Source organism: Antedon bifida, chromosome 2, assembly GCF_963402885.1.
Source record: "Antedon bifida chromosome 2, ecAntBifi1.1, whole genome shotgun sequence".
In the NCBI taxonomy this organism is placed as follows: domain Eukaryota; kingdom Metazoa; phylum Echinodermata; class Crinoidea; order Comatulida; family Antedonidae; genus Antedon; species Antedon bifida.
Window position 1 is genome coordinate 6,618,910 of NC_136227.1, and position 26,405 is coordinate 6,645,314.

Consider the following 26,405-nt stretch of genomic DNA (forward strand, 5'->3'; position numbering starts at 1 on the left):
GGTCAAGTTTCTTCAATAACTGTCCAAGAACAATGTTGTTATTGATTATTTTATTATATTTACATTCCAATTTAGCAAAATATACTTCGAACGTAAAATATTTATCGATTATGCTGATCTGAATGTAAATTCAATATCATTACTCGACCTAGAAGCTGGAATCGAATTCTTTGATCGATCAAATTTCAAATCAATAACAGAAAATATTGATCTAATAGGAGGCAAGAATTGAACATTTCATTATCATAGATGACGTAGAAGAGAATTTTTCAGTGACGTGCAACAAGGCGATTATTTACTGTATCCTGAAATCTCCAATCATTCGATATTTAAATAGATTAATACCAAAAATAAATCGATATTTAAGGTTTTTAAATTAGTCAATTCAATTCAAAACGTTTATTGTCTAACATTTTTTGTGTCTGAGAGACCGCGTACGATTTAGGCATATATTGTAGGCCTACTAGAAATCACCACCTATCTAAGCTTCCATATTAAAATTATCTAACTTAAACTTTTTATCGTCAAAGTCTCTGACAACAATAATAATAGTGTCACGCGTTGAATGGGTCCACGACACGCGCGTTTCCCATGCGCTCTTGTCATGCGTTTCCTATAGGCTCACCAGTACACAGACGCGCATCCGGTTCCGCAGCTTGGTGCACGCACTTATAATATGGACATGCGATTAAAAGGAACTTTCCCATTATAATATGTGATACAACAAATAAGTAGACATAGGCCTATTTATGGATAAAATAGTATCTATTTAATAATTTCCTTTAAAAACGTACTTTTTATTGGCGTATAGCCTACTGTATTCGAAATCAAGCGAGGGAGATATAAATTATACTGAACATTTCATTTGTTTTTAATTTCATTGAACAGCGCCATCGTTTGTTTTGCCGCCCAAGCTCAACTTACTACTACACGTTTGTTTTTATTTACGTTGTGGTATCAAACACATGCTGCTGCAGCTGTTTGATTGGGATACCAGTTAATGGGGCTAAATCAACCAATTTTATTTGTAATTAATTAACCGAAATGGAACACAAAAATAATGATTGCAATAATTGTAAGTATATGTTATATTCTTAATTTTCAGTGAATGTGATACAATGGTATTAGTTATCGCAGGCCTAGTTAGTAGACCTAGTCGTTACAAAAGCTAGCTAGGCCAGACAGATAGTGAGAGTACGTACGTGGCTGCTATTATCGATCAATTAATAATAAATAGGCCTATCCGAAAAGCGGATCAAATCCGCGCTCAAACATATATGACAGGGCTTCGCAGTACTGTATCTTGTTCGAATTTAATTATACTTAATATAATATTATATCGTTAATTTTTTTTATAATGAAAATTAATTTGTTCCCCTTCAATGCAAATTGATTAAAATGACCTTCACCTTTGATATTCTTACATTATTTTTTCTATGAATTGAAATGATATAAAAAAATTATAAAAATTGATTAATTTGTCAAAATGTAAAAAACAACTGATTTGCCAGTATCATTGTTCACACATCATTTATATTACAATGTGGTATTTAAAACAATATAAAATCATATATATTATGAACAATTATCATATCTATGCCTATATAGCTAGTAGTATTGGCAGCACGGCCAATTTTGTGTTTATTTACGAATCGCTGAGAAAAAAAACAGGGGACATCCCCTTTTTTGGTCCTGAAGGTGTCCCCTGAATAGAGGCTTAACAATGATACATAACAATAATAAAAATGATAATTTCACTGATGATCAGCCACTGATACACAGAATTGTCATTTTTTCAGTATTTTTCCTTTGAATAATAAAAATAATAATTATATCTAATGATATTCAATCTAAGAGTAAGAAGCATTTACAGTACAATAAATTTAATCGTCAGAATCTCAGCTTGATTCAGAAAAGCACAAATGACAGAATTAACTGCGTCCAACTGTTTTAATTTCACCACCCACATGCCAATGTAGTAACTTAGTGGTTTGCACACCAGCAGACATTCTCAACTATTAATATCTACAAATCAAAAATGAAAAGAAAACTGAGAAATGTAATCATTGTCACGTGGTAATTATCAACTGATTCCTCCCACTCATATTGTTCAATTCAAGTGCTTTATTATTCAAAATCCATTTTTTTTTTTTCGCACATGCAAGCAAAATCAGACATAAGTCGCATGTGTAGATTTGTAGAGACAGCCAAAAACAATAAAAGGCTGAAAAATTACATTTTTTTATTTTTACATAAAATTATAGCTGAAATATTATTTATTTACATTACCTTGATGTTTTTCTATTTTTAGACAAATAAATGCATACATTATTTATTTATTGTTATATTTTGTGTGGTATGTTAATTAAAAAATGGTGTAAATTATGTATGATTTTCATAAAACCTATCATGTTTTATGCTTAAATTGAAAGTGTTCTAGTGGGTTGTTTTTAATGAAATTTTGCATAATAATAGAACAATAGTTAATTAACGAAGGTGCGAAGTTTCATTGAAATAAAACAATTACAATACCTTTTTTCTAAGGCGTAAAAACGCCCTGTTTATTTTTGTGTATTTGTCATTTCCTGTTGTTACTTTACTTTTAAACTTTTAGCATTTTTCTCAAATCACTGATTGCAACAGCCAAAACTTTAGACTGTGATATCTCTGGAAGTAGACATGGTATCAAGATATTTGTTTAAATCTTGGATTTGTAGTTTCAGTATTTGTTAAAATCTCAATTTTGAAAATCTGATTTCCCTTGCATGTGCCACATATTATTAAAATGAGAACATTTGTTATGTGTTAGTAGTACTATGTGTTTGTATACAATATGGATGTATTTTGATAAATAATTTTGATGGGAAATTGAAATTATGACAAATATGAAATTGAAATATGTATTTCCATGCCATAAACCCAAGACACACATGACACTATAAGTTGTTTTTATTATTATTGTCATGAAAGGAGAACAAATCTCTGTGCTACAGTTAAACTAGCAATGTGGTCTAATATGTGCTTCCGCAGACTGACGAAGGGCAAAACATTTATATGGCTAAAAGTTTGCGGTGCACTCCAGAGGGGGCTAATATAATTATGGTCAACGACAGCTCTCTCTTTGGGTGTCTGCCTAGCATACATGTTTTGATAGCATCTTCCGCATGTCCCTTTATGACCTTGAAATATTTTTATCATATTAATATAATCATTTTTGGATAAACTCTACACACAATTATAGATACAATTCAAAATGTTCTTATATTTATAATAATATAAAATACAGAGCACAAGAGCAGCAGAAATAAAAAAAAGTGATAAGCACTTCTATAGGCTATGTAACATGGTAACAAGTGTTATTAACTCCCTGGTTTAACGCATATAGTGCAATTAACATCAACGATTACTGTATTTAAAATTAAAGAAATCCTCCCTACAATATTAGAAAGGGCAGTGGAGTGGAGTTGTGGCTTGGTGGTTATGATGCTTGGCTACCACTCAAACGGTCCTGGGTTCAAGTCCCGTCACATGTCAGGACAAAATTACAACTCCACTCCCAAAGACTTGTAATAAGACTTTATTTATGTAGAGCATCTTGTGTATGTTTGTCTTGTGAACCTCTGAGGGTCCCTAATGATCGGCAATTGCTGGATGGATCACTCTCATTAAATATAGTAAAAAAAAAAAAATATATATTGGTATTCATAAATACAGATGTTTAAAAATAATGTTAAGTTCATTTTGTTTTCTCTTTATTTCAGTAACACCTGAAGTAATAAAACAATTAGTAGAAAGTGCACATGAAGCTAAGAAAATGTCACACTCACCATACAGTAAATTCCGAGTCGGTGCGGCCATCTTGACTGAGGAGGATAAGGTCATTAAAGGTCAGGAACAAATGTTATATAATTAAAGATGTATTGTCCCTCTAAAAAATAATTTTGTAACATTTTTTTTGTTCGATATGCTATTTTAATGTCATTTAATTTATTTACATGCAGAAAGTGTAATTTAAAGCAAAAAATGGTCAAATTGGCTGCCAGCCAATGGATTTTTGATTGAATTAATCATTTATTATGTTGTTTTATAAGTGAAAACATTAATTTTTTCGGTTTTTTTTCTACAGAAGTGATTAACTTGATTAAAACTACTGTACACAATAACCTATTCAAAGTCTTATTTAATTAATCTTAACTTTTCATGTTTTTGGGGGACAATACATCTTTAAGTTACAGTAGAAATAGGGGTGGGGGGGCAGTGCCTAACTGATTAGTGTCCTATCTTTTGAATTACAATTAGCAACATTTAGGAGAAGGGGGAGGGGGTGGCTGGGTCCCCCTGAATCCGCCTATGGGGTTAACTGTATTTATTTATTTATTTCGTTTTCTTTCAGTAGGGTAGCCCTCTCAGTAATAAAATAAAACTGCTCTTCCGAGGGGCCCTACAACACATTTAAACATAATTTTAAAACAACTTAAACTAAACTTAAACTAAAACTAAACTTCAATGCATGTTCTCATTATTATTATAACTTTTATACCATATTTTAATATATTTCACTGTAACCATCCTAGTAGACCACCGGCAACAATAAATGAATCTTAACAAGTGATTTAAAACGGTTATAATTGTTTTGTTTTCTTAATTCATAAGGTAGGCCATTCCAGAGTGAACTTCCATAATAAACAAAACTACGTTTGTATATTTCGAGGTTACATCTGGGCAAATACAACAGATTATTTTCATAGTTTCTGGTTGGAATATTGTGTACACTACTAATATATTGCAAAACATCACATAAGTATGAAGGTACAGATTCTTGTAAACATCTAAATATTGTACAAATTGTATGATATTCAATTCTTGTCTTAATTGTTAGCCAACCTAAATCATAATGCATTTGTCTTACAGGAGTTCGAATATCAGCACCTAGTATTAATCGTGCAGCTCTATTTTGTACCCTTTGCAATTTTAAAATATGGGCGTTTGAACCAGTACTCCAAACTGTTGAACAATAGTCAATATGTGATAAAAATAGAGCATTGTATAATCTTTTAATAATTTTAGGAGATGTAAAACTTTTCAATCTGTAGAGTTAAAGCATATATTTTTTCTTGTTTATTACTGCAAAGTGTCCCTTGAATAGGGTGTCCTCCCTGTGGCTGTACGTCCCTAGGCAATTGTAGGAGGCATCTTCAGAAAAGTTACCATGCTGTTTTAAATTATCGGAGCACTATTAAAGATTATAATTTTTTTTCTCACCTTTTTCAGGTTGTAATGTGGAGAATGCTTCTTACACATTAGGTGTGTGTGCAGAACGGTGTGCGATTTTCAAAGCTATATCAGACGGATATAAGAAGTTTAAAGCTTTGGCAATAGCATGGTAAATGAATGAACAATTTTTTGTTTGAAATTTAAAAACAAATATTGTGTATAATATGTCTCTGAATAGCAATTTAGACATTTTCATCCGATATGCAAATATTATTACTTTCATGCCTAGTCTACCTGGATAAACCAACATTGGCATTGATAATTGAACATACAAAAAAAAAGGTCTCTGATGGACAAATGTCGTTAGTTGAAAGCAGTGCCCTCTATATATTTGATTTTGGCCCACTTGTAGTTTTTCAGCAAGAATTCATATTGTCTATAAAGGTTAGTTCCAGGTATAAAATTTGTTTAAAAAAAAGAGAATGGGTATCATGAAATAAAAAAGCGGTGCTACATTGTTCATATTTTATAACATTATGAAAAACTCCCATAGCGCCACTTTTTTTATTTCATGATGCTCGTTTTCCTTTACTGTACTGCTGACAAAACATGGGGTTACTATCAATGGTATTGTCAAAGGTTTATATATTACAATAAAAAATAGAAACTTTATACTCGGAGCTCCCCTTTAATATTTACTGTACATATAATCAATGATTTAATTAAGTAGGTCTGTGCATGGAGGTATAAATTTTATACCTCCATGGTCTGTGCTAATTTTTTTTCATTAGTTTCCTTATACCGCGCATGTAAGTGTAAAGTATTATCAATGCTGTTGCAAAGGTTTATTTCATAACAAACAATATAAATTATATTCCCGGAGTTCCCCTTTAATTTTTACTGTACATATTCATACCATGTAAAGCTCTGTCTACACTATCACACTAGCTTGACAAAAAGGGTGTGATGTGCCCAAATATGGTAGTGATATGACAAAATATGTCCATATATGGGCACATCACACGTTTTTGTCGCATAAATTTGATAGTGTAGACAGAGCTTAAGGATGCATTTCACATTATTTGAACATTTCCTCAACTTCCTAACATTCAAAGCATTGTCTCTTGATGTTAGAATCATCTGTCAAATCAATGTTCTTCATAATGTGAACAAGACACTTCACTTCCTATATTGTATAAGGAAACTTTCGTTTTTGGATTGATTGATTGATGGTTGTACTTGATATTCATCACTTGTACATCAAATCAGTACAATATAAATCTAAGGCAATAGGTATCAGTGGCTGAATCTCAATGGAGATACAAATATAATAAGCACTGAATAAATGACAATGCTGTGGGTATCAGTGGCTGGATCTCAATGGAGATACAAATAAAATAAGCACTGGAAAAATGACAATGCTATGGGTATTAGTGGCTGGATCTCAATGGAGATACAAAATAAAATGAGCAAAAAGCTACTGTAAATCAAAACAATAAATTAAAACAGCCAGAAAAATTAGTAGAGCTTTCAGAAACAAGGCCAACAGCCATTAAGTTGCGTGCTACAATGCATAGTGATACCGGACCGACAGACTAGCCCTAATTCATCAGTGGAAGTGAGAGACCTGATTAAAATTGAGATAATAAAGCAGACAAGTGCTGCCTGAAAGAACTGGAATACAAGAAATGAAAACAAAGGAGGCACCATACATACAGTAAAACAGTTCTTACAATTCTGGTCATTTTGATACCCCATGTGACAACATGTTGGGTAGGGATCCAGGATTTTTTAACTAAATAATATTCTGTAAAAAATAGATGTGCAGTATTTAAAAATGGTTTTATAGCATCATTTTGGCAAAAGGGAGAGTGTAACCCAAGCGCTATCCTCAAATCCATCCCTACTCTTAAGGCCAACTCAGACAGCGTCGTACGACGAGGCCCGACGAGACGTCTTGTCTGGACCCGTCTTTCCAAAGTCCTACCGACAGATAATCGTGCCAACGCTCCGCGACGGCTCAACTCAGACAGCCCGACGACCCCCAACGCGACTATATTGCCTGCGCTTCTGATTGGTTGAATTCAAGATTACGCAACAAACCATGCAACGCGTACGCACGACGTACGTACGTACGTACATTCGTATGATTTGTAAACACGGAAGTAATAGTAAGTTTCATTGATTAATAATAAACCGATAAATCCGTTTGTTTTTTACCTAATAAAAATAACAACAAAATTTAAGCTTATATTTTGTTGAATAATTGAGACTAGGCATATGGGATCCATGTCAGTACAGAGTTGGTAGGCCCATGTATGCCCCTAGCCAGGCCTTTTAGTAGGCCTATTAGTTTAGTATCTAAATATGTGGTCACTTAGGTTAGGGCCCAAGGCCTAGGTAGTTAGTAGAAACTTAGGCTAGACCCAGATCCTTTATCTAGGCATAGTAGTACATACAGAATAGGAAGTCTAATATGATACAGGGTAGAGTCACATGTCGATCGGTTCAATTGCTTTCATTTTTTAATTACTAGGCCAATACATAATCTTGGAATTTTTATGTAGGCCTAAATTAGGCTAAGCTAGGCATTCATTTATTTAGAGTATCTATACAATTCAAGTTAAATATATAATATTGAACAAAATTCAATAAAAAATTGTGTTCATATATATCATTTAAAATGTCCGATTGATAAGCATTGTTGAGATGTAATGACCAGATAGATATACCTTTTTTTTTTATTGTTTTTTTAATTATTAATATTAACAAATTATGTACAAAAAGTAAGTGGTTCCATATCGTCTTCATACCTCACATTAAATTAACACTGTGGCAATGCGCCATACCAACTTTTTGGACATGTTAGCCTAAAATTCAACTCATTAACTAGTGATACAAATAACAAACACATAACTAAATTATTTAAATTAAACATAATTTTATTACACTTTTATTTATTTACTACATGTATTTGTTATTACATATTAAATCACAACATACATCAGATTATATTTATGAAACAAAATGTAACCATTTAATTAACTTAATGTTATATAATGTTTTTATGGGACAAAATCAATACATATCTTTAAATAATATAAATTGATGGCAGCAACAATTATTGAATTACTGAGATATGTTTTCTGAATTCCTAGATTTACTGAATAATGAAATTTCTTAAAAATGTTGTTTTAAATATACAGTATTTACATCATGGTGTCAAATAAACGCAAATCATGTGCTGCTTTACTGCTGTTGCTTTTAAAAAGAAGGCGGCGAAGACGAAGCAGCAGAATATGGTGTAAGCCCTGGATTCTCAAAAGACAGCAACAAGGAGCATATGGAAATTTGATTCAAGAACTGCGGCTCCAGGACCAGGAATCCTACAGAAATTTTCTAAGGATGGATACTGGCACATTTGACAACCTCCTGAGTTTGGTCAAGCCCATTATAAAGAAGCAAAACACCAACTGGCGCCAGAGTATTTCTCCAGGAGAAAGATTAGCGATTACACTTCGTTTTATTGCAACTGGTGAGTAAACATGTTCAAATCATCAAAAACCCAAATTTATTCTATCCCTTATCCTTTCTCAGGTTTTTCAAGTATACTAACAATCTGATCACCTGTAGTTGCAAATAACCATTCATTTGTCAAACAAATTGTTAATTTCAGGTGAAACATACAAAAGTCTGTCTTACCAATACAGAGTTGGGGCCACAACAATTGGTGAAATTGTACCAGACACATGTAATGCAATATACTCTGTTTTGAAAGAACAATACATGAAGGTAAATTACTGTGTATTCTAGGCTATAAATTTAATTTGTTATCCACTAGGAAACTGTAGTGTAAATGGAAAAATGAGTGAGGATTTGACTGGCTAGACAGTACATTTTGATATTATATATATTATTTGAAGCTAATCTAGATCTTTTATCTTTACTTCAAAAATATCATTTTGGATTTTGTTCATCAGAACTGCTTTGGTTTTTTTATTTTGTATTTGTTTAAGTTCTGATGTAACATACTGACCAAAAAGTAAATCGGCATCTGTTTCTTCGCTTACGTTTGAAGGAGATTCTAATATTGTTGTAAGATTACGAATCAAATTCAATTCTTCATTGTCTCTCTCTCTTTTTGTTGGTTTTGTTGAACTTTTTTTTGTCTTGACATCATTTTCTTCGCTCATGTTGGATACATCATCATCGTGATCTGCCTCTAATCCTAAATCTGACAACTGTTAAAAAAAAGCAATGATCAGTCAGTTAGGTATGATGTATTATTATTATTTTTATTAGAAAGTTTATCATATTTTTATATTCATATTTACAGACGCCATCAACATCTGAAGAATGGATGGGAATCGCGAAAGAGTTCCAAATGAAATGGAATTTCCCCAATTGTTTGGGTGCACTAGATGGAAAACATGTCAGTATTCGGCCACCACCCAATTCAGGCTCTGAATATTTTAATTACAAAAATTCATTCAGCCTGGTACTGATGGCCCTTGTAGATTCATCATATAAATTTTTATATGTCGACTTCGGTACAAATGGACGTGTATCCGACGGTGGGGTGTTCTCAAAATGCTCATTGGATAAGGGCCTTAAGAACAAAGCAATTGGAGTACCAACCCCGAGTCCATTGCCTGGAACAAATACGACAGTTCCATATATGATAGTAGCAGACGATGCATTCCCATTGCGGGAGGACATTATGAAGCCACATCCTCTAAGGCATTTAACAAAACAACAAAGAGTATTCAATTATCGTCTGTCAAGAGCTAGGAGGGTTTCTGAGAATGCTTTTGGGATCTTTGCAAATAGATTTGGTGTATTCTTGACGACGATCAAAATACTGCCGGAACACCTTCAACCGTTAGTGTTGGCATGTGCTGCTTTGCACAACATGCTAAGAAGCAATAGTGCCTACAATCCACCAGGTTTTGTTGACCTGGAAAATGGGGCGCACAATGTTGTTGAAGGACAGTGGCGACAGCAACCATCCATGGTGCCTGTTCAACTTGATAGGCACAACAATTTTACATCTGCTGCCAAGCAACAGCGAGAAATATTAACAACATACTTTTCATCAAAAGAAGGATCCATTGAATGGCAAGACCAAATGATTTAGATACACAGTATACTGTATACGTGCTACATAAATTCCAACTATTATGCTTCCTTTTATTTTCGCAATTTGTTTTACAGTATTCTCATTGAGGACTCTACTTTATACAACCATCTTTAGGCTATAGTATTACTTACATCTAATGTGGACTGAGACGCCCTCTGCTTAATGTATGGAGTAAGCCAGTCACATCGCTCCAGCACCCATTGCTGCCTAGCTGTTCTTTTCCTGGCAGCACTCCCACTAGGCAGGCTCTTTCTGTAACGCATAAATTGGGTCCTCAGGGAATTTATATGTTTTTTGATCTCAATGTCTATTAAAATACAAATATATATATATATAATTAAATCATAATATATTAATAATCTATATAATCACAATCCATTTTTACCATTTATTTTACATTTACTTGGAATATATACTGTGTATATGATATATGATATTGATACAAATATTAATAATTAAATTACATTATATTTTATACAATTTATTTTACCTTTACTTGGAATGTATACTGTGTATATAATATAAATACAATTATTAATAATAAAATTATATCATATTTTACTGTTTATTTAATGTTTACATTTACTTGGAATATATACTGTGTATATGATATATGATATTGATACAAATACAGTGAAAAATTTCATTTTAAAATTTTGTTTAGCAATACTGTATTGCTAATCAAACTGATTTTTGAGACGAGAAACATATAATACAGTAGTTTTGTATTATATTTTTTGCTACAAAATTTTAGAAATGTGTAGCAATAAAATTGTTTTGTATATCTTTTTTCTATGCTACACTGGCAAAATTATTCCCTGAAATATTAATAATTAAATTACATTATATTTTTTACAATTTATTTTACCTTTACTTGGAATGTATACTGTGTATATAATATAAATACAATTATTAATAATAAAATTATATCATATTTTACTATTTATTTAATGTTTACATTTACTTGGAATATATACTGTGTATATGATATTGATACAAATAATAAATATTAATAATTAAATTACCTATATAGGGCCTATAATTAATAATAGTATTAGGCTAGCCTAGTAGTAAATATTTATTATTTTAGGCCTAGGCCTAGCCTAGGAGGGGCCTTATTTAGGCCTAGGCTAGGCTAGGCCTATGGGCTATCCTCTAGGCTAGGCTAGGCCTAGGCCTAGGCTATTATTTGTTGGACTTACCACTTTTTCCTAATATTACGGCGAATTCTTCTACTTTTTTTTGCCTAAGCTGTCGATTGCTATACTCTTTGGAGGTAGTGTCATAAAGACAAATTTCATTCCTCCAAAGGTCAATAAGGCAAGACTCGGCCTCTTCTGACCATAAATCTTCTGCACCACCACCACTGCTGACCGCCATGCTGATGATGGAAATAATCCCCGCGCGCGCGAAGCATACTTCGCGCTCTTCGATAAAAACTTTTCCCTCGTGACCTGCCGTCATAATTTAAACGCCTGTGATTGGTCAATATCCAACAAACGAGTCGTCCCGTCGGGTGAAAATTAAACATGTTTAATATGCTCACGACGACCTAAAACTACCCCCGACGCTATCTCACGACGACCCGTCTCGTCTGGATTCAACTCAGACAGCACGGACGAGTCCAGTCCAGACAAGACGTCTCGTCGGGCCTCGTCGTACGACGCTGTCTGAGTTGGCCTTTATGGAACAGATAGTATTACCAATTGACCATTAAAACTGTTTTTGACTTTAGTGTCCATAAAAACAGCCATATATTTTATCTTGTTCAAATTATTATTTGGGTCATTCACATAATTGTATATTACAAATTGGTAAAGAGGTATTATACCCTGATTATTTCTATAATAGTTTTTTGTTTATGCGTTTGTGAAAATGAAAAAACATCCAAAAAGACGTATATATATTTCACCAGCCTGTGCCTCCTTTGTTTTTATTAGTTATCCGCTTGGTATACCAAGCGGATAACTCCTTGTAATTGTATGAGATCAATATTTTTTTTCTGTATTATTAGTTATCCGCTTGGTATACCAAGCGGATAACTCCTTGTAATTGTATGAGATCAATATTTTTTGGTTATCCGCAACTTAGTTGCAGGATAACCCATGTGATTGTAAATATCTTTTTCATCTTCTTTGTTATTCTTCTTTCTTTCCCGGATTTTTGTGACCAGCATATCTCTATTGCTTGTAAACATAACTTTCTATAACTTGGTAAAAAGATTGACATTGAAGTGTAGATGTGCAGCCAAGCTTTTGGACGATGTCAGATCCGCGTTGCGTAAGTTACGCGCGATTTTATGAATTTCTATAACTGATCATAACTTTAGAACCAACAAATATTGTTTCATGAAACTTAATAAAATTATAATTCATATCATAGGTCAATTTTCTATGGATTAAAAATGGCATGTTTTACAAGAAGTTACGCGCGCACGCGCATTTAAAGTTTTAAAATGCGCAAAATTAATTTCTAATAAACTTTCTACGCTGATCATGACATTTTGAGCATGTCAAAAATTCCCGCGCGCGCAAAATAATTTACGCGTATGGTGCGCACGGAGTACGAAAATCATGTTTTTTTCCCTTGAATTGTAATTTTCCAGCCTTTCCTAGTCATTTTGAAAAAGATTGACATCATTTCAAATTAAAATGACGTCATACGAACACGTTGATTTATACCATTTGCGCGCGCTTTAGTTGAAAATGTTACACAATATTGTCAAAATTATGCCTATTTTGAATCTATTATAGCTCCTCAGGATCATCCATGACCCCCAATTTTTTAAATTTAATATGTAAGCAGATATGTTGAAGATATGAATTCATGCAGAATCATTACCCCTCGGATGTTATGACGTCATCGTATGGCCACACAAATGTAAAATATAGGATTTTTTACTCTTTCGTTATTGCTCATCACATTAAATAGAGCGCATCTCGCTTATACGTATTCCATTTCCTCAGATATTTTAATACTGTCTAGGTCAATCAACTATCTTTTCCATGAGTTAAAAATATTTTAATTTTTATGACGTCATCGTGTCTAAAAATGTAAATAACGTGGGTCACCTTATTTCATCTTTACAGTAAATTTCAATCTGTTATAGCTCGTCAGAATAAAAAGTGATAATCATGAATAAAACGTTTTATGGAAGCTATTGGATTGTAGATACGAATTCATGTGAAAATTTTGCCAATCAGATGTTGTGATGTCATCATATGGCCAGTTGAATAAAAAAAGTCGTATTTTCATCTCTTGCGGAAAAGTTCATTGCATTTAAACGAGAGCGCATCTCACTTTTACGTGCCCAAAATTCTTCAAATTTGTATTAATGTAATTATTTAGATGATTATCTTCAAAAATTGTTATCTTTATAATGTCAATTTGATGACGTCATCGTGTTAATAATTGGATTTAAAAGATGGGTCTTGTAATTTCGTCTATGCTACACTGTATATAACATACAATGTATTTTGTAAATACTGTAATATGCTGTATGCTACAAAATAGGTACAATTCAGCACTGTAAACATATTTAATTCATGTCATAGGATGGCATAATAATTGTCGAGGTTCATGTAGTTTAAAATATGTGCATGTTGCGTTTGCGCGGATAACCCGAACTCGTCAAAGTGACGAGTTCAAATCTAGTTTTCTGTATTATTCTTCTTTCCTTCCTTCCTTTTTGTGAGTCGTGTTCCTCTAAAATGTGTAAACATAACATTTCATAACTTTGACAACATATGGGCATTTACGTGAAGTTGTGCACCTCCTATTTTTGAATGACGTCATAGTTGCGCAACGTGACTTATGCGCAATTTTATGAATTTCAATGATTGATCATAGATTAAAAACCAAAAGTCATTTAGTATTGACACTTTGACAAAATTTAAGTCATATCAGGGGCAAACTTTCTACGGATTAAAAATGGCATGTTTGACAAGAAGTTACGCGCGCACGCGCATTTAAAATTTCAAAATGCGCAAAATTAATTTCTAATCAACTTTTTACGCGTTTCTTGTCATTTTGAGCATGTCAAAAATTCCCACGGGCGCGCAATTTTTTATGCGCGCGGTGCGCACATAGCGTTAAAAACATATTTTTTTCTCTTGAATTATATTTTTCAAGCCTTTCCCAGTGATTTTGAAAACAATTTAGACCTTTTCCAGTTTAAATAACGCCATACGAACACGTTGAATTAGACAATTCGTGCGCGTTTTTTATGAAAAAGCTTAAAAAATCGTCAAAATTATGTCTTTTTTTAAACAGTCATAGTTTCTAAAGTAAACCGTTAACCGTTTATTTTTATTACAAAATCTAGAAGTTGATGAGTTGTAGATATCGGATCATGCATCAATAAGGCTAAAAAAACATTGTGACGTCATCGTATGGCCACACGAATGTAAAATATAGGATTTTTGTCTCTTTCGTTATTGCTCATCACATTCAATGGAGCGCATCGCGCTTATCTGTATTCCTTTTTCTCCTACATTTATATATTGTGTAGGTCAATCAACTTTCTTTAGCATGAGATAAAAATATTTTAATTTTTATGACGTCATCATGCCTAAAAATTTTAATTACGTGGGTCATTAATTTCATCTTTACAGTAAATTTTAATCTGTAATAGCTCGTAAGAATAAAATGTGATAATCACGATTAAAACGTTTTCTGGAAGCTATTGGATTGTAGATACGAATTCATGTAAACATTTTGCCAATCGGATGTTGTGACGTCATCATATGGCCAGTTGAATAAAAAAAGTCGTATTTTGATATTTTGCGTAATAGTTCATCACATTTAAAAGGGTGCGCATCTATATTTTACGTATTCAAATTTCTTCTACACGTTAATATGTTGTTCCTGAGATAATTTCCTTCTGAAATTGCTATCTAAGTGTTTCATTTTGATACCGTCGCCATGTTAAAAATTGGAATAAATGGCGGGTCCCGTAATTTCACCTATTCTACACTGTATGTAATATGTATACAGCTTATACTGTTTGCATGTATATACTATATGACACAAAATTCAGCACTAACAGCATGTCATATTCTTCAGTTCTTGTCATAATGCCATAATCTTTATCTGTGTGCAATATTCCAACGTATGACGTGCACGTGGCGTTTGTCGTGGTGCGGATAACTAACTCGTCAAAGTGATGAGTTTCATGTCTAGTTCTTCTTTCCTTCCTTCCTTTTTGTGAGTCGTGTTCCTCTAAAATGTGTAAACATAACATTTCATAACTTTGACAACATATGGGCATTTACGTGAAGTTGTGCACCTCCTATTTTTGAATGACGTCATAGTTGCGCAACGTGACTTACGCGCAATTTTATGAATTTCAATGATTGATCATAGATTAAAAACCAAAAGTCATTTAGTATTGACACTTTGACAAAATTTAAGTCATATCAGGGGCAAACTTTCTACGGATTAAAAATGGCATGTTTGACAAGAAGTTACGCGCGCACGCGCATTTAAAATTTCAAAATGCGCAAAATTAATTTCTAATCAACTTTTTACGCGTTTCTTGTCATTTTGAGCATGTCAAAAATTCCCACGGGCGCGCAATTTTTTACGCGCGAGGTGCGCACATAGCGTTAAAAACATATTTTTTTCTCTTGAATTATATTTTTCAAGCCTTTCCCAGTGATTTTGAAAACAATTTAGACCTTTTCCAGTTTAAATAACGCCATACGAACACGTTGAATTAGACAATTCGTGCGCGTTTTTTATGAAAAAGCTTAAAAAATCGTCAAAATTATGTCTTTTTTTAAACAGTCATAGTTTCTAAAGTAAACCGTTAACCGTTTATTTTTATTACAAAATCTAGAAGTTGATGAGTTGTAGATATCGGATCATGCATCAATAAGGCTAAAAAAACATTGTGACGTCATCGTATGGCCACACGAATGTAAAATATAGGATTTTTGTCTCTTTCGTTATTGCTCATCACATTCAATGGAGCGCATCGCGCTTATCTGTATTCCTTTTTCTCCTACATTTATATATTGTGTAGGTCAATCAACTTTCTTTAGCATGAGATAAAAATATTTTAATTTTTATGACGTCATCATGCCTAAAAATTTTAATTACGTGGGTCATTAATTTCATCTTTACAGTAAATTTTAATCTGTAATAGCTCGTAAGAATAAAATGTGATAATCACGATTAAAACGTTTTCTGGAAGCTATTGGATTGTAGATACGAATTCATGTAAACATTTTGCCAATCGGATGTTGTGACGTCATCATATGGCCAGTTGAATAAAAAAAGTCGTATTTTCATATTTTGCGTAATAGTTCATCACATTTAAAAGGGTGCGCATCTATATTTTACGTATTCAAATTTCTTCTACACGTTAATATGTTGTTCCTGAGATAATTTCCTTCTGAAATTGCTATCTAAGTGTTTCATTTTGATACCGTCGCCATGTTAAAAATTTGAATAAATGGCGGGTCCCGTAATTTCACCTATTCTACACTGTATGTAATATGTATACAGCTTATACTGTTTGCATGTATATACTATATGACACAAAATTCAGCACTAACAGCATGTCATATTCTTCAGTTCTTGTCATAATGCCATAATCTTTATCTGTGTGCAATATTCCAACGTATGACGTGCACGTGGCGTTTGTCGTGGTGCGGATAACTAACTCGTCAAAGTGACGAGTTTCATGTCTAGTTTCTTTTATTCCAGTCCACTCAGGCAGCGCTTGTATGCTTCATATTCTCAATTTTGTCCAAGTACTCTCTCACTGGCACCGACGAAGGGCTAGTGTTACCTGAAAGCTTTGCTAATTTTTCTGGCTGTATTACTTTATTGTTTTGATTTAGATTTTTGCTTAGTTATTTTGTAACTCCATTGAGATCCAGTCACTGATACCCACAACATTTTTTCAGTAATTTGCCTTTGGATTTATATATACAGTATATTTTTCTTCTATTTATTACATGCTTAACCACGGTTTTATTTAGATATATATCAACATCATTGTATTTTTTAATCGTTTTTTTCTTTCTTTTTTTTCAGTGACGTCATAGGTTTGAATTTGGCTCCATGTGGTGCATGCAGACAAATAATGCATGAGGTAAGAAAATCATATCATTATTGTATTCGGGGATTGTACCTTCTAATTAAGTGTGCCCAAAATAATGGATAAAACACCCAATTGATTTGCATATGGAACTCCAATTTATTGGTTATCAATTTTTAGCTAAGCTGTCATTACCTAAAATTTTTATTTTTTCGACAAAGACCATATACACTGATACCAGAAAAGCTAAGGAGCAAAAATGAGATCTGCTGTTTAAATATAAAAATATAATTTTCGAGTTATTCAGAAAACAGGCCCCTAAATTAATTAATGCAGAGGAAGTGCAGGGAATTCCCATGAGTGAAAAACAGTACAAAATAGGTCATTGTAGGCCTAGGAATATGAAACATGTCAAGGCCATAATGGAGCAATTATTTCAACACGATGTTTGATATTATCCATTCCACGGGCCTAGAGCTTATGGGGGCCCCTCAGCAGGGTCCGGAGGAATAAAAAGGCATTAAAATATGTCAAAAAAGGCTGAAAACGGCCTAGGCTTCCAGAACGTTGGAGGGAAATTTACCATCCCTATACATGAGATACTGTCTCCAACCAATTGATCAACTAGTATTTTATTTTATCCATCCATGTTACATGTTTTCTTTTTAGTTTGGTGGTGATTACCTGATTGTTCTTTCGCAACCTGATTTCACGTATAAGACGATTACGATGAACGAGCTTTTACCGTTTGGATTTGGTCATTCGGATTTAAATAGGGAAAAAATTGATTATACCAACTAAAAACGGCTTACACAATAAAAACGGCTTACATAATATTGTTTCTTTTCAACTGTATTTTATTTTTATTAATAATTTGAAAATATAGAGAAAATGATGCAACTAAAATAATGGCGTTAATACAGTAATTATTTATTTCTTCTTTATTTTATTGGTGATTTAGACAAAATGACTTATACCAACTAAAATAATGGCTTATTTATTATATTTAGTTGAACTATATTTACATAATGCATATGGTACTATATCAAACAGCTTTGATATAAATTATTTATTATTTCTTTTTGAATAATATTTTACATACAGTATTGTATCAAAGAGAGAACAGCTTTTCTTAACTATATTTCATGTAGGAAATAAATTTAAAAAAAAATTATGTATGATGCCAAATAAGAGCGGTTAAAGCTTGGTTCCCACTAAAAATCTGCCTAAACGTAACGTAACAACGCAATAAGGAAATACTCTTCTATCAGTCTATCTATCAAGAAGTTGATAAAACAGTGTTAAATATATGTCTACGGCACCACGCTGACGTCGTTCCTGCAAGATTATGTTCTTGCAGCACTTTGGGTTAATACCTTACATCTATGTCCTTGTGTTGCGTCCTAGTGGAAACCAAGCTTTAGAGAATGGTAGCCTTAATATCGACAAGGTTTCACAGCACTCGCTCCATAGTTCTGGTGGTAGAACGAGTCTTCTCGGATAAGGATTATAAACTATACATCCAGGCCCCTGTGGCTGTATGCACCAATCACACTTAAATGAGATATTTTCCTTCAATATTAAGTATTTCACTTTCTTAACTTAATAAATATTTAAAGTTTTTCCCTTTTAATTGTTCACTTAGATAGGAGATTGTTTTATTTTTAAGGGTAGGACGTGTGAATGGTGAATACGGCCACTTGGAATATTTTTGTACTTTACATCTGGATAATAGAAATTGGTGTTGAATTGGGTGATAAATTGCGTTTTTAATTGGACATTTATGATACTAGTGTCCTCAATTTATTAAATATTATATGATGCAATATTATTTTAATACACAGATATATGACAGGGTATTTATATTTTTAAAGTAGATCCAATTATTTTAAAACCACAGATTTGGTAAATATTTTGTACAATAATAATATGTCTACTTCCATGGCATTCTATAAATTGAGAGTATTTGACATTTTTGTTTGTTATTCTCTTTTATTTGATATAATCTTGGATTTAAACTATACCAGGATGGATTTAAAATTTCTAAGCACTAAATTTGATTGGTAAAGTAATTAGGAATTTATCTTTTATGAACAATTGAATTTAGTTCTTTCTCATATTTTCTTCTAGTTTTAAAAAGAGGTCTGTATTTTTTGGGAAGTTAAGTTTGTATTTGTATTTTACATATTTTATTTTGACGTATAAATTTGAGATTTTGTGACCCTGTTTGTTTCACGGGAAAGTGTCCCCTGAAAAGAGGTGTCCCAAAGGAGTGGTTCTACTGTATTAGCAATGTATATAAGGAGTTGATAAATAGACTTATGTCTGATTAGGGCTTGTAAATACCACCATTTTAAAATGCAATAATTATAATGTTATTTACTCCATCTGAAATAAGAGGCTATTATTATCTTTAAAATATTTTTTTCATTATTTCATTTAAATCTCCCAAAAAAATTAGGTAGATTGTTTTTTAAAATGTGCTTTTTATTTAAAATGTTGTCAATTTACAAGACCTAGATTTTTGGTAAATATATCTTTACAAAATTATAATTGTAAAAAAAGAAATCACTTTCAAGGTCATAAAAACATATTATTCCACTGTGAAACCATACTGTGTGTGATAAAAAACTGATAACAGATATTAATGATGTGAAACCATTATAATGTGTCTAGTACATTTATCTGTCAACTGAACTCCAATGTGAAGCCACGCTCACTATTCAGTCACGCACCATTATACCTGGGTATCAACACATTCTTAAGCTCTGTCTACACTATCAAACTTTGTGACAAAAAATTAATCAATCAATCAATCAGATTTATATAGCGCCAGTATCCATAATAATGTTCAAAGGCGCTTGACAAAGTTAAGCAGGAAATGCCTCTGTGTAAAAATGGGTTTTTAGTCGTGTTTTAAAATGTGATGTGCCCATATATGGGCACGATGATGTCAATTTACTACCATATTTGTCTACACTATTAACTTTGTGACAAAATGTGATGTGCCCATATAATGGACACAATGATGTCATATTATTACCATATTTGGAAACATCACATTTTTTTGTCAAACTAGTTTGATAGTGTAGACAGATCTTTATATGATCCTCATGAAAATATAGGACATATACCAAGACATTATTTTACCATTGGCAATGAGCTAGTTCACTCTCTACTTGGTTATAACCTCTTTGTTTATTTGTAAGCTTCAACAACATAAAGATTCTATCCAAGATATTGTTTATTTGATTGTATTTATTTCTCTGCATAAAATAGAAAAATATACATTAAAATATTAAACTACAGCAGAACAGTGGGACACCCCTATTAAGGGGACACTTTGGTCCCAATCCACTGACGAATGTATTAATATGTGATAAATATTAAATTGTTTTCTAAACAATATTTTTATTTTTTCACTCAATATTTAAATGTTATTTTAGCCTTGTCCTTAGGTTTCTATCAGTATTATGTGTAAAGTGTAAACTGCATTGATGTTTTGACAGAAGTTCCAATCCTCATGATTTCTATGGGAGCCTCTCAATGTTTCATCTAATCTTCCAACTCTTCCAAATTTTGGTTTAAGATTAAAATATTTTTCAAACTCACGTTTTATGTCTGAATTTTGTTTTTTTTAGAAGGTTGTTTCTGTCTCTAATACATATTACATCTGATTAGTTGCTAGAATAAATAGCGCAACGCACCTCTAATAAACATTGCAAGGTATATATCCAGTGGCGGATCCAGGATTTTGATATAGGTGGGGCCCAGGGCCTAAAAATGGTGAAATAAAGGGCCGAGTTTAATTTGATGTCCTATCTTTTGCAGAAGCAGGGCCTGGGCCCTCCTTGAATCCGCCCTGGATAACTTACAGAAATGTTAGTAAATTGTTATTTGTGCATGCCTATAATAGTAAGCCTATATGATCAGAAGTTTCATGCAACATCATTCGCTGAATAAGCTATTATAGTAGCCAACTTGATTCGAACATTCAACCTTTCGATCTTCTTAATGTTGGAGTACATAATTCCTCCGTCTCTATTCGGACACATCACATTTTTTTTCTTCATTTTGACCATTCTGTTTAAGTCAAGATGTAAAAAGTGAAGGGTCAATGAGGTTCAGAGTACAGATGACCGTCTTGAATTGCATCATTGTCCAGGCATTCCTCTGTCCAGTTGGCATTGTGCTACTGCTACTATCAGGGCTACAAAAAGTAATATAAAAATATTTTAGAAAACAAAATATATCTACATCAATTTAAAATATTGTGGTTGCATACCCATCCCCAACCCCTACCTCCACCCCTTCCACTTAAAAACAAAATGTTGATGGGGCAATGGCCTGCACAGTATGGTACAAAACAAAATTATATTTTTTTTGTAAAATACTGTATGCTTACTTCATACATCATTCATTTGTGACCACATTATATGCATGAATGAATTTCTGAAGATTCAGCCAACCAGAGTGCAGATTTTTTCCAACTTGTTGCAGACAACTTAATCAAGAACATGATGTGTGCATGTGTGTGTAGAGATGCACAAAACTAAATTAGTCATTTATTTAATTATTTTAAGAAAATCATTGTTTACGGAATATAAAAAGACCAAACTACAAAAAATGCAAGACTAAAGGATGTAATCAGGTAGTTATTATTGTCAAACTGGGAGCAGAAAGGTATGTTTGTAAAGCTAGGCTATATCAACTTGATCTTTGTAAGGGGGCCTAGCTAGATTATTGAAGGGGAAATAGTATGACAGTGGGTATATGTATGATCAATGTGTTTTTTGGACTTACTTAATTTGCATAGGGTCATTGAAGGTCACAAGAACATCTGTTGTATACTGAGGTAGACGAAATAAAGCTATATTCACATTTAACACATTTTTAGCCTGAAAATACAAAATTTAGAATATTCACAACTAATTACTAACTATGGCAAAACAAATATTATTTTGTTTGGCATAAGTTAAATTCTTGCAATGTTTAGATAAAGCCTCTTTCTCACAAAACTGTACTGTGTTTCGGGAATATTTGGGGACTACACTAATGGGATGATGGTATGGTGTTTCGGGAATATTTGGGGACTACACTAATGGGATGATGGTATGGATTTTAGAATGGGTCAAGGGGGCATCCAGACCGGGTCAAGGGGGCATCCAGACCGGGTCAAGGGGCATCCAGACCGGGTCAAGGGGGCATCCAGACCTGCTCAAGACCAAGTAATATTACTTTGAATATTCTCTTCTATTATATCCCCTGTCTGATGTGTGATGCCTTGTGCAGTAAAGTGTATTTGTCAGGCATTTTTATTTATTTATTTTTTTACCATATTTATTGCTGATCATTAGGTACCCTCAGAGGTTCACAAGACAAACATATACACAGGATGCTCTACATAAACAAAGTCTTATTACAAGTCTTTGGGAGTGGAGTTGTAATTTTGTTCTTAGAAAAAATCCTGACATGTGACGGGACTTGAACCCAGGACCCTTGGAGTGGTAGCCAAGCATCATAACCACAAAGCCACAATTCCACTCCAAGGCATCTCTTATTCTATACTGTCATTTTGGATGCCTGTGAGAAAGAGGCTTTAAAGTACTGTACTATAATAAGAATATCGCTACCTCTTCATTGAACTTTGACACCATCTGTTTTCCATGTAGCAACCAAATGCTAGAGCATCTGTGGATGAAAAAATAGTGATAACATTTAACTTACAAAAAGGCTCTTGCAAACCTCCATCAGCTGGAGGTAATAAAGGTGGGAGGGGTAGGATCTACTGAAATGTCAAATTAACAAGGTTTTCTTGTGCATTGTGACTTAAATTGTGACCTACTGTTGGGCATTGTGACTTACTGGTGTATTGTGACTTAAATTGTGACTTACTGTTGGGCATTGTGACTTAAATTGTGACTAACTGTTGGGCATTGTGACTCACTGTTGGGCATTGTGACTTAAATTGTGACTTACTGTTGTGCATTGTGACCTACTGTTGGGCATTGTGACTCACTGTTGGGCATTGTGACTTAAATTGTGACTTACTGTTGTGCATTGTGACCTACTGTTGGGCATTGTGACTCACTGTTGGGCATTGTGACTCACTGTTGGGCATTGTGACTTAAATTGTGACTTACTGTTGTGCATTGTGACTTACTGTTGTGCATTGTGACTCACTGTTGGGCATTGTGACTCACTGTTGGGCATTGTGACTTAAATTGTGACTTACTGTTGTGCATTGTGACTTACTGTTGTGCATTGTGACTTACTGTTGGGCATTGTGACTTAAATTGTGACTTACTGTTGTGCATTGTGACCTACTGTTGGGCATTGTGACTTAAATTGTGACTTACTGTTGTGCATTGTGACTCACTGTTGGGCATTGTGACTTAAATTGTGACTTACTGTTGTGCATTGTGACTTACTGTTTTTCATTGTGACTAAAATTGTGACTTACTGTTGGGCATTGTGACTTAAATTGTGACTTACTGTTGGGCATTGTGACTTAAATTGTGACTTACTGTTGGGCATTGTGACTTAAATTGTGACTTACTGTTGGGCATTGTGACTTACTGTTGGGCATTGTGACTTAAATTGTCACTGGTGCATTGTAACTTACTGGTGTATTGTAACTTAAATTGTGACTTAAATTGTGACTTATTGGGTTGGCATTTATCAATATTTGCTTATATTTTTGCCTAAGCTGAAATATTTAAGAAGTGCTTAAGCAAATAACTTAATCTTATTTATCAAACCGTCTTAGCAGAAAAAATGTCTTAGGTAAATTTTACTTTGCACATGCGCAAAATTAAACTCTAGAGGGCAGCAAATTATGTCTTAAGACGAAAAATCCTTGCTTACGTGTGCGCATTAGCTCTTTTCTCTTAGCGATGGCGGCGCTATAACATTTTATCTCCGTATTTTCACTCCCAACAAGAGATGGCGCATTCTGGCTACTATTGTTTTTATTACTTGAAATAGAGAAAGAGCACAACAGTCGGAAATACATACGAAAACCATTCGCTCTAAACTTAAATCAAATCAACATTTATTTATTTTTATCAATGACAGCGACTCTTGGCAGCCGATACAGTTTTGTAAAAGTTAGTCAAATGGGTCATACCTATCCCAAGAATATTAGTTTTGCTCGTCCAATTTCTAGGCCATCTTTATGAAGATCGATATCATTATTTAGCATCCGTAATACAGCGGAAAACCCACTAGTGCAGCCTTTCCGAATGTTCAATGGTCCGGCCTAGCGCGCTTGCGTTGTCAAAAAGAATGCTTCTGTTGCAGAAATGAGATAAGACTAAATTTTTCATCTTAAGTTGTTTCGTCTTAGATTTAAGACAAAATTAAGCAAATATTTTTGCTTAGATATATTAATAAATCTGACTTAGGCAAAATCAAGGATTTAAGGCAAAGTTAAGACGATTTTTTTGCTAAGCAAGTTTGATAAATCCGGCCCCTGGTGCATTGTGACTTAAATTGTGACTTACTGGTGCATTGTGACTTCACTGGTTGACACTTGTTCTTCTGATGTTACTTCAAAACTTGTTGCTTCATTACTGCCAGCCATTTCCTGAAAATGATACCTGCAAATAAACCACACAAGTATGGTTAATTATCAAGTGAATTAATTCATTTATTCGTAATTTGGGTGAGTTTACTGTATTTTATGGATGGATCAGCATAGTTAACAGGGAATTTTAAAGGTTTGATCGACCATGCGTGTACATTAATATCAATAGTCAATATTTGGTGTTGAGGCTATTGACGTCTAATGCCTTGTTTTCTATCAGCTGCCTGTACGTCTTACTTCCGGACTGTGCTGATAGAAAACTTTACAATACAGTCAATCATGCAGATAGAAAATAATACATTATATGCAGAGTTTTCTGTGAACTGTGCCAGTATTATTTTGTACAGTGCACTTACTTGGCAGCCAAGTTATCTGTTATTTGTTGGTATTCTAGTAGCTCTATGATGATGCTTTGATCCGTTGATGGGTGTGAAAAAACTTCTTGATTGTCAGGTACCTGGCGAATTTTACTAGAACACAACACAGAAAAAAACAAATTTAGAAAAATGTACAAAATTTGAAGCTGTACAACTTATTGTTGTAAGCGATTGTGTCACATGCAGCAGGACCTGCTCTGTACAAATGGCCAATTTGTATAGTATCATGACAACATTTTCTACTGTGGCTAATTAATAAGGTTTATCGCAAATAGCATGCATGGTGGTGGGATGGGTTTGGGAGCAAATATTACGACGCGTACATATGTGATTTGTTGTTTGTACATAGAGTACACGTCATGATGTTTGCTCCCAAACCTTTCCCATCATACATTGTGCAATGACATTCCTTGCTAAATCAAGCTATTTTCGATAAACCTTATTAATAATATGTAATCAAGCATATTCTGTTAATTTATCTTGATCGCAACAAATCTTGTATACAGTGCAGTACTCGAATAATGACTATGTTCCAATAGGCTTAATACTCACCTAACATCTTCAAAATTTACAGGTAGCATTACACTCATTGCACCACCATATAGTTCATGGTGTTGTCTTCCATTTCCAGCCATATTAGGAGTAACTAAACTAAAATAAATACACAAAATAGAAATTGATGCTTCAGAATCTTCAGAATAATAATAATAATATTATCAAGTTTAATTCTTTCTTACTCTCAATTAAATTAAAAAGAGACTGTAAAATAGGAGCCAGTACAGTATCTAGTAATATATAATTAATATTATTGAGAAAACAATTCGGATATGTACCTACCAGCAATTCCTAGGCCTATTATGAGGAAGTTGCACAACTACGAACAAGGCAACCCAGCAGGCAGGTACGAGCTAGCGCCATCCAGTTGGATTGTGTTTTTAACGCGCATGCTGCAAGAAAAGAGAAGACTATTTACGTTTTATAGAGGGCGACATTATTGTTTAGATGAGAAAAGATTTTGTCCGATTTTGTTCAGTACGT

At 33.3% G+C, this 26,405-nt stretch overlaps 3 protein-coding genes across 4 annotated transcripts; 1 reads left to right on the top strand and 2 right to left on the bottom strand.

Annotated features, from left to right (window-relative positions):
* Positions 1-954: 954 nt before the first annotated feature.
* Positions 955-21,013, top strand: LOC144836024 (cytidine deaminase-like). Its single transcript, XM_078691198.1, has 6 exons — positions 955-1,075; positions 3,762-3,887; positions 5,272-5,383; positions 17,399-17,456; positions 18,072-18,244; positions 18,419-21,013. The coding sequence occupies exons 1-5, from the start codon at positions 1,045-1,047 to the stop codon at positions 18,201-18,203; spliced, it is 459 nt and encodes a 152-aa protein (XP_078547324.1). The 5' UTR covers positions 955-1,044; the 3' UTR covers positions 18,204-18,244; positions 18,419-21,013.
* Positions 8,626-11,734, bottom strand: LOC144858700 (uncharacterized). The gene is made up of 4 exons (XM_078714798.1): positions 11,557-11,734; positions 10,486-10,661; positions 9,251-9,455; positions 8,626-8,980 (listed from the first exon to the last, which is right to left on the bottom strand). The coding sequence occupies exons 1-4, from the start codon at positions 11,732-11,734 to the stop codon at positions 8,913-8,915; spliced, it is 627 nt and encodes a 208-aa protein (XP_078570924.1). The 3' UTR covers positions 8,626-8,912.
* On the bottom strand, positions 20,961-26,321 carry LOC144836023 (ran guanine nucleotide release factor-like). 2 transcript variants are annotated; one of them, XM_078691196.1, is made up of 7 exons: positions 26,205-26,321; positions 25,920-26,018; positions 25,347-25,460; positions 24,908-25,003; positions 23,036-23,093; positions 22,206-22,300; positions 20,961-21,612 (listed from the first exon to the last, which is right to left on the bottom strand). In XM_078691196.1, the coding sequence occupies exons 2-7, from the start codon at positions 26,000-26,002 to the stop codon at positions 21,495-21,497; spliced, it is 564 nt and encodes a 187-aa protein (XP_078547322.1). In that variant the 5' UTR covers positions 26,003-26,018; positions 26,205-26,321; the 3' UTR covers positions 20,961-21,494. The 2 variants fall into 2 exon arrangements, with proteins under 2 accessions (XP_078547322.1, XP_078547323.1); XM_078691197.1 differs by having other exon boundaries at positions 26,201-26,274.
* Positions 26,322-26,405: the final 84 nt, after the last annotated feature.